At 32.3% G+C, this 12,410-nt stretch overlaps 3 protein-coding genes across 3 annotated transcripts in view; all 3 read left to right on the forward strand.

Annotated features, from left to right (window-relative positions):
- The window catches only part of shot (dystonin-like protein short stop), an 86,905-nt gene extending 84,960 nt beyond the window's left edge, over positions 1–1,945 (forward strand). Inside the window, exons 79-80 of the mRNA XM_090116091.1 lie at positions 230–322; positions 472–1,945. Of these exons, the coding sequence (XP_089972217.1) occupies positions 230–322; positions 472–649 (271 nt within the window). The 3' untranslated portion in view covers positions 650–1,945. The remainder of the gene's footprint in view (positions 1–229; positions 323–471) is intronic.
- The window catches only part of LOC149897438 (coiled-coil-helix-coiled-coil-helix domain-containing protein 7), a 78,264-nt gene that overhangs the window by 38,440 nt on the left and 27,414 nt on the right, over positions 1–12,410 (forward strand). The window lies entirely within an intron of this gene.
- On the forward strand, positions 3,086–4,692 carry LOC149897440 (26S proteasome non-ATPase regulatory subunit 9). Its single transcript, XM_090116253.1, has 3 exons — positions 3,086–3,397; positions 3,629–3,870; positions 4,175–4,692. The coding sequence occupies exons 1-3, from the start codon at positions 3,187–3,189 to the stop codon at positions 4,385–4,387; spliced, it is 666 nt and encodes a 221-aa protein (XP_089972379.1). The 5' UTR covers positions 3,086–3,186; the 3' UTR covers positions 4,388–4,692.

Here is a 12,410-nt window from a genome sequence, read left to right on the forward strand (position 1 = left end):
CACCTTTTTTGTACGCTATAAATACAACACCTTCTGTTATCACTGTTTAAAAATTATTATGATCTCAAAGTTTTCACAGATTAATATTTATAATAATTACCTATTCAAATTTAAAATTTAACTTCCACATAGATAGAAATGAAATCATGTGCACTGATAAAACAATATTCTTCTTGTTATCTGTTTTCTAATCTGTCTGTCTCTGTGCTCGCTAACATCATCTACATAGGAGTGGGTCGTTTGCATCGACCGATGGACATACGCCTAGCAGAAGTCGAATACCGGTACCTAAGGAGCACAACACTAACACTAGCCACTTTAGGTAATCTCGCTGTGTACTTCGCAGTTTTGATGTTTGGTTTGATTTAGAATAGCTATAAATTTCTTCGTAGTTCGGGTTGTGTCTTGAATGCTTTTTTGCATGGTGTGTCTTGAATTGAGGGAGATGCGTTAACTTATTTTGTGTCATAGGCAAAGAACGCCGTCGGGCAGCACGACGCCGGTGCGTCCGGGCCAGCAGACCGCCACCACGCGTCTGCTTCGCAAACCGTCTGACGCGTCTGACAGCGGCGCGCCCACTACACCCGTCACCCGACGCACCTCCGCGACGTCAAAAACCACAGAAAAACGAGAACCATTCCGATTATAAACGAAAAATTAACAAAAACGACGTTCTTTATTCAAATATCGCGCCGTACGCATCGCTTTGACGGCAATCTAATACGCGCGCAATTTATTATTTGCATACGTGTAACGTTTATTATAGCTGAAATTTATCTAACAAATTATGTAACGAGCCTAATAATGTTAGTCGAAGCGATCCCCAGTGCCGATATTATATTTATTACTAACGATAAATTAACCTATTCGCGAATCGAGCCAAGCTTGTGAAAAATGAATTTTGCGAATGTGGCTTGTAGTTGATAACTATAGATGTAGTGATAAACACAAAGTCTGCACTTGTTGCCTTGTATTTTTTTCTACCGAGCAAATTCTATTCGACTAAGTTCTATAGTCTTTCTCTATTCGATCATTTCCAACTTTTTTTTCTTTTATTATTGTGAATATTCCTTTGTCTTATTTATTGTCAATGTTGCCATAATTGTTAGTGTATATTTAATACGTAATTCGTCTCGAAGTTGAGACATCGAGTGTGATTAAATTTTTATGTTTTCTTTAGGGACCATTTTGTTCGTCGTACGTGGGATTGTCGATAACGACTTTCTACCGTTGATACGCTAGCGCAGTTTCGCCAGACTGTGTCGGTTGTTATGAGGTGTGAAAACAGTTGTTGATAATCGAAAGGTGATAATAGAGATAATTTCTTTGTATTGCACAATCATGTTTCTTATTTCGTGGATACAGCGTATTTGTTTGTGAATTTACGTGGATTTTTATTACATTATGTATGTAATTTATTTATATTTGCACAATATTTATTGTGATTACTGTAAGATTTTCTGTTTATAAATACAGTTGAAATACTTAATGACTATCGCCAGAGTTGTTACGTATTTCAACAATTTAGCAAAAACATGCTCATTGTAACGAAATTCCACAGCGGACTTTTATTTTTAAGTAATACTAAAGTACATTTGTCGACACAAAAGACATTTACTTAATAAATCTAAGAATACTTTTATATATTATGAAAAGAACGCTTTAAAAAATGTAACCTTCCTTAAATGTTAACCAACACTCACATTTACTTGTTATTTTTTTATTATATAATTCTGACTTTACAATTAAGCATCTATTATTATTAGAAATATAAGTATTGTAAAACTATTAATCTGGTCATTTTATTTAAATCATTGTTATATTTGTTATTTATATAAAATCGAAGCAAATATACTACTAAAGCTTGCAATATTTTTTGTAAATGATTCTGAAGAGCTACAGTTTAAAATCTCATAATTGATTTCAAAATAAAATGTAACAATTATTTTTGGTGTTTTATTATACAACCCGACCCCCTAACAGTTATTTAAAAATCACACAAAAACTACTGGCCGAATTAACTTTTAACTATTACATAATATAATCAAAGTTAGTGTTGTGAGGGTACTTTTCTTTGAAATCAAATCAAATTGTCTTTATTTGATGAATGTAGTTACAAGCTGCTAAGTACAAATTACATAGGTTCTTAAACATTCTGCTCGTAGTTGAGCTTGCAAATATATTTTAAATGATGTACCTATTCCAATGGTAAATCAAAAAATATATATATATCATTTCAACAAAATACTATTGTTCATAATATTCGCGACTTGTAGACGCAAAAAAAACCACCTGATGAAATGGAGCTTGCAAGTCGCAAATCTTTATATGTAGTTACATCTTTAATGAACAGCGCTATCCTATTCTTTAATATTATAAATGCTGATGAGTGGAGAAAGATTTAAGTTTGACGGATTTTGATAATAATTTGCAATTACGTAGTTTAATGTAGATTAAACAAGTTTAACATATGAACTATAGAAAAGCGTTAGAGGAATATCCTCTTGGATTTATATTAGTATTGTTTCAATAAAAATCTCATACTTACTGATTTTGCAACACGTATGAAGTCGCATCAACTAGTTTCTAATGTTAGAACTTATTTATATTTTATCAATTAAATTCTTATTGCGTTGAACTTTGGTTATTTGTGATCTCAGGAGCTAGTCTTTCAAATTGGCAACTTAAAAGGTCTCAAGTTAAATTATTAGCTAGTTTGATTTTTGAAGTGAAACTTCTTTAGCGGCGTTGAGCACTTTTTCTGTAATGGGTATAAAATCTTAAACTCGCGTCAGGACACGTGACCTGATCGAAAAAGCCTAAGGAAAAAGCGTAAGACGGATACCATTCCAAAATATCAAACATGCTCAACGTTAATAATCAAGTTTTCACTTCTGCCGGCACTCCCGGACCCGGAGTGCAACCCGTCTTTTTATCTCACGGTAAACGGGGGCGAGTTGCTAGATAGTAACTTTTAAGCGTTGACATTTATTCGGTATTCGTTATTGATAATATACCGGTATTCCTTCGTTATAACATAAATGTTATTTACTCTGGCAATAATAATACGTCAGATGATTCATGAAATTTGTTTTGTCATTTCATTTGACGTTTGAAAAACATTTGTTTTGATTTTCTAAACAAAACTTACCGAAAATATTAGATTTATTGAGAAAATAACTCAAAATGGTGGGATATAATATGGACGGGCCAGCGAGAGATCGAGTAATGAAGTTGATGCAAGAAAAAGACCGCATAGAAAGTGAAATTCGAGATCAAACTGCTATTTTGGAAACTAATAACGTGGGAATGCATGATGCCTTGGTAGACTGTGATGGGTTTCCGCGTAACGATATCGATGTATATAAAGTTAGACATGCAAGGCACAGAATTATCTGTAAGTAATCCAAATTGATGTTATAGTAACTTGTAGTAGGCAAGCAGGAAGTTTCTATTCTTATTATTGCTCGGAGAATTTGTATGCAAATATTTTATAGTTTAGTAGAAGCTAGCCTCGTGAATACCTTATGTGAATCTTTAAGTTCCTGTTTTACAAAAAAAAAATATCCAGGTGTGGATCCACATTTACTTTTGAAATAAGCATCTATTCATTTTTAAATTATTGCAGGCTTGCAGAACGACCATAAAGAAATAATGAAACAAATAGAAAGAGGTCTTACAGAGGTTCACTCAAGTTTTGTAGGCTCAAGTGGGCAAGGAACATCAAGAAGAATAGATCCTGTTCAGAACTGTACAAATGGTCATGCGTCTATGAATGGTCATAGTGCCATGAATGGGAATGGTGAAGTAGCAGGACAATGTTTTGCTATTGTAGGGCCCGTTCAAGAAGGTTCTCCAGCTGATCTTGCTGTGAGTATATTTACTAACCTGATTTACAGTAAGGGGCCTTAAGGCAGTACTGAAAATAAGATACTTTATACAGACAATTATTTGTTTATTAAAATTTATGTAGGTACACATTTGTAATTATTTATGTGTCTTGTCTTCTGAAACAATATGTTTATTTGGCTTTCCTATGGAAAAAAAAATGTTTTATATCAGGTAGTCATTTTTGTGTAAAATCACAGGGAAAAGTGTAATCTTTATTATTCAATTGTAATTTCGATTACATACTTATAGTCAAAACATACTATAACATTTTTAATAATTCCAGGGGCTATGCGAAAATGACGAAATTCTTCAGTTTGGTTCGATAAACCACAACAACTTCACAGAAATCACACAAGTGCATCAAATAGTGTCACATTCTGTGGGACAAAGAATCCAAGTGCGAGTGAAAAGGAATGACCTAGTACAGTCTATTACGGTTGTCCCGAGGCCCTGGGAACAACCTGGCTTGCTGGGTTGCCAGATACGAAGATTGTAGATTAGTTTTTACTTTTTATGTATGGCAACTTTCATTAAATGAATTTTGTTGAATCTATTAAGTACTTATTGGAAGTTTGAACTGAAGTAGTCTGGAAAACGATTCTGTAGTTCTTTCCTATGGTTAGAGCTTAATTATAAAAACACCCTGGCTTTTTAAAATTGTATTGTCAGCATTTCGTTAATTCATATTGAATAAAATGTATTTGCAAAAGTTTATTTTCTGTATAAAACTTTTTCATTTCATAAGTACAAAGTATTGTATTTACATGTATGGAATTGTGTAAATAAATTGATAAAAACGTTCATGGTGTTTTATTTAATCACATTATCATCTACAAAGAGTACAAACACATAATAAACAATTTCTATTTTACAATTCTTTACAATATTCATAGATCCACAAACCGTAGATTTTTTAATAGTTCAAAAATAAAATACTATTATAAAGGCGAAAGTTTGTAAGTATGGATGTTTGTTACTCTTTCACGTAAAAACTACTGAACCGATTACAATGAAATTTAGCACACATATAGAGGGTAACTTGGATTAACACAAAGGATAGGTTTTATCCCGGAAATCCCACGGGAACGGGAACTATGCGGGTTTTCCTTTGAAAACGCGGGCGGAAATCTAGTACTATTATAAAGGCGAAAGTTTGTATGTATGGATGTTTGTTACTCTTTCACGTAAAAACTACTGAACCGATTACAATGAAATTTAGCACACATATGGAGGGTAACTTGGATTAACACATAGGATAGGTTTTATCCCGGAAATCCCACGGGAACGGGAACTATGCGGGTTTTCCTTTGAAAACGCGGGAGAAGCCGCGGGCGGAAATCTAGTTGTTAATAAGCTTGAACTATTATAAGCGCGTCTGGTGAATCGAAAGTTCATCAGTTGGATTGCCGCCAAAACGACACTGATCAAAATGCATATAGCCAATTTAAATAGGGCAATCAAATAGTTAAACATCTATATTTAGAATATTATAATGTTGAAGTATTGAAAAAGCATGAGGTACCTATAGCAATATTAACATTACTTTTCTTAAAACGACAATAAATCAAACGTTATTTTATTTAATAATTTTATTTTATTTATAATTATATATTTTTTATTTAAATCTACCTAGAGTAGGTAGATTTTAATAAAACAAGTGAAATAAATCAAACAATATATTATTTTAAAAACAATACATCAGGTACACAGTTTTAACACATATTTAACTAAATCACACATTGCATCACAGTCATCACTCATCGCACAAACTTAATGAGCTTTATAAATTACTAGCCGCTCCGAGCGGTTTCTCCCCCGTGTCTCCTCTCCTGTTGGTCGTAGCGTGATGATTTATAGCCAATAGCCTTCCTCGATAAATGAGCTATCTAACACTGAAAGAATTTTTTAAATCGGACCAGTAGTTCCCGAGATTAGCGCATTCAAACAAACAAACAAACTCTTCAGCTTTATAATATTAGTATAGATATATGTTTTATTCATATAAATTGTGTTCAGTGTTACGACAAAAATGTTCTATGGTGAAAATATTTACGTGAGATATTATTTAAATTTTTCGAAACACGTAAATTAAAAGTAATATTATTTTTTATATAGGACTTTTCTCGGTCCATTTAATAAATTTAATTTATAAATTCGACACCGAGTATCAATTTTAATCAAAATAATCAAACATTTATTTTACTTAACTAGATGAAAGTAAAAATGTTTAACTGATAATCATTTTTTTTTATAATGAAAGCATATTATCTAATAATTAGATACGGTCTATTATGCTTCCTTGTTACCTTGCCAATATAAACACGCCCCGTACATCTATAAGTACTGAGTGCCGTCTCTTACCTATATTACTTGCTCTGCGGTCGTGTCGTCAGTCAATTGTAGAATATCGTTGATGATAGTCATTCGTAATAGCGAACTGAAATTCAATTTAATAACGGTGAATTAAATTTTGGCGGCAAAATGGCGGACGAATATTTTTTTCGCATGGTGAGAATGGAAGATATTACTGAGCAGGATGACCGACATTTGGCGGGCGTGAGAAAGGAAATTCGAAATGGGAATACGGACTTAACAGTAATTATACATTGAGATAATATTAATATGGAGCAGACACCACGAACAAAATCTGTGCGCCAAGATGGCGGCGCGGGGCGCGCGAATGACGGCTAGACAGTCATAGATTATGCGATGTCACTGACTCACCGCTATAGAGGCGACACTTTGTTTCTTTCTGTCTATTTTATTGGGTGCCACTCCTTACATGCACGTTGACTTGAAATTTTCTTTGTACTTACTTAATATTTATTTTAGATATAAACTGACTTTACTACGCGGGGCTAACAATATCTGGCATATAATATAGGATGAGGCTGTTCAGTCAGGGCTATGGGAAGTTTCATTCCTTACAAATTGAGCCTTTTTTAGAAAAAAAATAAAAGCCGTGTTAAAATTGTGTTTATTTATATTTAGTTCATCATCCTCAGAACATGTTCCCGGCTCAGAAATTGCTTGTATTGTTCCAGTACTATTGTAGCACACCTTCGGCTAAAATAAATATAATAATAATAATGTTAGTGATGGCTAAAATAATATTTTATTTGTTATACAAATCCGTAAAATTTTATTATTATTACTAACATCAATACAAGGAACAGCAGACTTCTTTAGAATACGCCTTCCCGCTTTTGTGGTATATTTATCCTCCTCGCGAAAATGCAATGAACAGACGCAAGTTCTATCGGATGGTAACTAGGTTTCTTCACTGCGGTTGTTTTGGACAAATTTTACCCATTTTTCCCTTTCTTCACGGCCCAGACATGGAAACCTTGAATAGAAAAAATATTAATCTCTGAACTAGCGGTCCGCCCCGGCTTCGCCCGTGGTACATATTTCGCAATAAAAAGTAGCCTATGTTTTTTCTCAGGGTCTAAAGATTGTCTGTGCCAAATTTCATCAAAATCGGTCCAATAGTTTATGAGCCTATTTATTACAATCAAATAAACAAACAAAGTTTTCCTCTTTATAATATTAGTGCAGATAAATAAATAATAATTCAATTATACGTTCAAGTCAGTAGCTTATACAATATCAATTAAAATTGATTAAAATCAATTAACAAAAAAAAATTGGTGATTAAGTAATTGATTTTCATATTTCATCATTTCACCTTTTTTCAATTAACAACCAGTCTATGCTTTTCTAAATATGTAAAATTATTATTTTATACTATAAAAATATACGCCAGCAAATATTACTAACAACACTTATTTCATGCCCAATGTCATATCTTAAATTTTTAATCTATGACAAATGACGCAAAATGTCGCCCGCCAAAAATTTTGTTCTAACTAAGTTTTAAAAATTATTATCTAGTTACTTACTGATTGAAAAGTTATTCCTTTGCACTTTTCCGTATTATTTGTATTATTTGTGCAATATCGTAACACACACGTAGGCATATTTGATGCGTTTCACTTTAAAACAAATAAAAAATGAGCGTGACGTTCGCGCCAATGAGCGAGCAAGCGACTGAGTGCAGTTACGCCACATGACGTATGTTGAGTGGAACATAAGTGGTGTAGGCGGTATCGACTCCATATTAATATTATCTCAATGTAATTATACCTGAAAATCCGTTTTCCGAAATAGAAGTGGACGATTACCCACCGTTAAAGTTTTCCTGGTAATCCCCAGGAAATTGGCGGCAATGGCGTTCCCTAGACATATAAGGAGAATTTGAAGTTGTGTTGAAGAAGTGAAGCCGCCAGTTGATGACATGCCGAGGTTGAAGTGGACAGAAATACCCGTGGAAGAGTTCGATGTACCCACAGTAGAGCAGATAGAGAAATTCATAGACATTTGAATCCCTAAATACTAACAGCCGTACAAATAAAAACTTGCTTATTCAAACCTTATGCAATGAATAGATATGATAAGAATAAATAAAGAATGAGGATGTCATAATTTCTTACAAATAAATTTGGAATAACGTCAATGTAACTATGCTCACGCTATGCAATAGGCGCGGAGCGGCAACGTAGCAATTCATTCACAAAATTATGAAAAACATTGAAATTGTCTACGGTTAAACCTTGGTGCTTGGTACTCAAAACATACAACTCCAGGCTTAGAAGATTTATATTTTCAACGAAAGTTTATATTATTGTGATAAGTTTATAAATAAGTGTTTTATGTATGTATGGTTTGGCGCATGTCGTAAATAAATAAATCATTATAAATATCAAAAGGGTTTTTCATAATTTCGTATATTTTGACATTTCATACAAAATTTTCCATTTCAATAGGTACGTAGTTAATGAAATTATTAATTTGCTCAACTTTTTCTACTTCTCGTATTACTCTCATTGCTATTATCTCAAATTTTGATTGAAAATTGGTTCTAAAACTTGTAAAACACAGCACAATGTACTAAAAGATACGTTATAACTCAGTTATGTCAGACTAAAGGGTGGTAACCGGAATAACCTGGACGAAATAGCATTAGTATGAATACTTATTACGAAGTTATACTAGGTTTCATTTATTACGTGTTTATTTGTATGATTTTTCCTTATTTTTAGTTTATTGAAAGTTTGGCTAGGCTGTTACTTTCACAACAGTAACTAATTTAATATCTAATTTAATATTTCTATGACGTACCTACAGGTATCAAAAGCGCTTTTAAAAGAAACCCAATTGAGTAAAACGTTCCAATTATGAAGCTAGGTATTACATGCTAAGCTAAATATGAAACGCGGTAGGTTATTCGCAAATAATTATTGTTATAATTATACGATACTAGAGGTCCGCCCCGGCTTCGCCCGTGGTAATATTTCGCAATAAAAGGTAGCCTATGTCCTTTCTCGGGTATCAAAATATCTCCATACCAAATTTCATGCAAATTGGTTCAGTAGTTTAGGCGTGATTGAGTAACAGACAGACAGACAGAGTTACTTTCGCATTTATAATATTAGTATGGATGAAAGGATAATTTGATATTGATTTAAAACGTTATTTATTACGCGATTCGGGAAGTGAAATGTAAGCGTTAAATTTTGTTATTATATAAAACTATCGTAAGTTGTCTGTACATTTTCAAATACACGAATATTAAATAACAAAATATCTGTATATTGTTGATTTTAAGTTTTATTTAGGGAAAGAAAAGACAGATATTTTAGAATATATTTTACTTGGTTTTTTATATAATATTTTTCTTTTTCATCATATTATGTATACCCAAATCATCAATAATTTCTAAAAAAATTCTCATTTTTAACCGACTTCAAAAGAAAAGAGGTTATCAATTCGGCTGGTATATAATTTTGTTTTGTTCTTTATAAAGTTAAGCAAAGTTATATCACATAAGTTATGTGCTTCAATTGAAACTGATAAATAATGTATGACAATCGTAACTTTCATTTAATATGGATATGCATGTTATCCCCAAGTTTCTACTGTACAAATAAATTTAATTTAGGGTTGTCACCCTACCCGTTTTATGCTTATTAGTTACTATACTGCTAAAGGGTAAAATATTCATGGACAGTCGTAGTTATGGCTAATGTGCTCGTTTCTTTTGAATTTCCATTAACCAACTAGGTAACTAACACAAAAAATCACATCACATAAAATATGACCTTTAGAATATCATTAAGATGATAAAAATGTTGTATAAACTATTTTTAAAAATTCAAGTTAATATCTTATTGAAAACCTTTTTGTTCAGTCAGTCAAAACGCCAATTGTTTAAAAAGTCACTTTAAATTAAATCATTTCATTCTTATAAATTTTTTTACTCTAATTTAAGAACAAAAAATGCTCAAAAAATTATAACAATACTTTGTTGACAGCCCTTACTGCTATAAGAAGTACAAAAGATATTAATGTGCCTAGTGGAGTGTGACAATGGTACGCAAACTTTCTACATTACAATATTGTATTACGTTTGCACACATGAATGGACAGATCGGTCAGCGAATTTGATATACATATATTAAGGGTTTTGTGATTTCGAAAATCCTACTAAATATGATGAAACGATGTATGTTTGTTATTCTTTCATAAAAAACCTACCCGACGGATTTGTATGAAACTTCACAGTAATACAGATATCAAAACAACACATGACCTATAGAAATACTTTATTTAGCCCACGGGTTCGTTTGCAGGTGATTAACCACGCGGCACAACTACGCTATAAAATTTTTCTTTTAAGTAATATCAACTTCCAAAACGGAAACCATAAATTGCCATAACTATAATAACTTAATTACTACATCTGCTGAATAGGCATACAATAAAAAAAGTAACTAAAAAGTTATTTCGTTTCTACTGATGAAAGATTTTTCTTAACTATTCAAGTGGTTTTTAAGTTTTACATAAGAAAGTAATAATGTCATAGTAAAGTGGCTAAGTTGTATACCTATATCTTCTTATATATAAAAATGAATCGAAAAATGTGTTGGTAAGCGCATAACTCGCGAACGGCTGAACCGATTTCGATAATTCTTTTTTTATTATATTCCTTGAAGTACGAGGATGGTTCTTATGTAGAGAAAACGTAAACATGTACCACGGGCGAAGCCGGGGCGGACCGCTAGTAGTTAATATAATTATGCTGATAATTCGTGGATTATAAATAACGTAAATAAATATATAGTTATTATTCTAGAGAATTTAAATGTCGTTTTCTTAAAAATGAAAGTAGGTAGTTAAACAATTTACATAATTCTTTTGAAGAATAATTATTTAGCTACTAGCTTTCCGCCCGCGGCTTCGCCCGCGTTTTCAAAGAAAAACCCGTTCCCGTAGGATTTCCGGGATAAAACCTATCCTATGTCCTTTCTCGGGTATCAAAATATCTCTATACCAAATTTCATGCAAATTGGTTCAGTAGTTAAGGCGTGATTGAGTAACAGACAGAAAGACAGAGTTACTTTCGCATTTATAATATTAGTATGCATATTTTATCACTTGACAACACCGAATTACACCGTTTTGTGTCAGAACGGCTCATGTCCGGGCAATAGTCATAGAGTAATGAACCAACAAATGCTACTGTTAAATTTCAAAAGGGCACTTGTCCAAGGATGTGTGCCTTTTTAACAAGAAGCTTCCAAGTTAGGTGTGAAAGGGATAAAAAAGCATACAGGCGTCATTCAACGTCATATTTTCTTGTTACAAGTTAATGTTCATAGTGCAATCTCCAGTGTATTTGCATGTCTGGTTCATTACATACAAAAGACGATTAATGCCATCCGACTACCAATAGATGCCGCTAAGTGTATCATTTTAACCAGCAAAAAATAAAATTAGATTTAATTGCAATTTCATTGCTTTTTATAATTTTTTACATACTTTTGTAAATGGAACCTACCTATTTAATTTAATTTTCACTCGATTTTAACCAATTTTACAGAAAAGTTTATATTCAAAACAACGCCATCTCATGAAACTACTATAAACAAGTTATTCTCCTCCGATTTGGCGATGCTAAACGAATACTAGATGGCAGTACAGACGTTTTTACGTTACTTTTCACGTTTAATAATATCACAGACCACAGACTAATAATAATATACTACGTTTTTAATACATAGTCTCATTGCCTTTGCAGTACCTATAAAAAATATTGTCTGCGTTCCTGTATATGGAAGGATTCCAATTATAGAAGTCTGGAAAACGATTCTGTAGTTCTTTCATATGGTTAGAGCTTAATTATAAAAACACCCTGGCCTTTTAAAATTTTATTATCAGCTTTTCGTTAATTCATATTGAATAAAATGTATTTGCAAAAAAATTGTTCTCTTTTTTTCTGTATAATATAATGAAAAAGTTCATTTCATAAGAACAAAGTATTGTATTTACGTCATGATGATGGGTCAAGGAATTGTGTAATTAAATCGTTAAAAATGTTCATAGTGTTTTATTTAATTACAATATCATCTACAAAGAGTACAAACACATAATAAACAATTTCTATTTTACAATTCTTT

This window comes from Colias eurytheme, chromosome 25, assembly GCF_061535395.1.
Source record: "Colias eurytheme isolate Ceu_HAF_F1 chromosome 25, ilColEury1 Martin Lab GWU primary, whole genome shotgun sequence".
In the NCBI taxonomy this organism is placed as follows: Eukaryota; Metazoa; Arthropoda; class Insecta; order Lepidoptera; family Pieridae; genus Colias; species Colias eurytheme.

Excerpts from the sequence above, each read along its gene's own strand:
- LOC149897440 (XM_090116253.1), top strand. The coding sequence starts at position 3,187 with ATGGTGGGATATAATATGGACGGGCCAGCGAGAGATCGAGTAATGAAG. Across the intron at positions 3,398-3,628 it reads TGCAAGGCACAGAATTATCT|GCTTGCAGAACGACCATAAA; the intron begins GTAAGTAATCCA and ends AAATTATTGCAG. Across the intron at positions 3,871-4,174 it reads GTTCTCCAGCTGATCTTGCT|GGGCTATGCGAAAATGACGA; the intron begins GTGAGTATATTT and ends TAATAATTCCAG.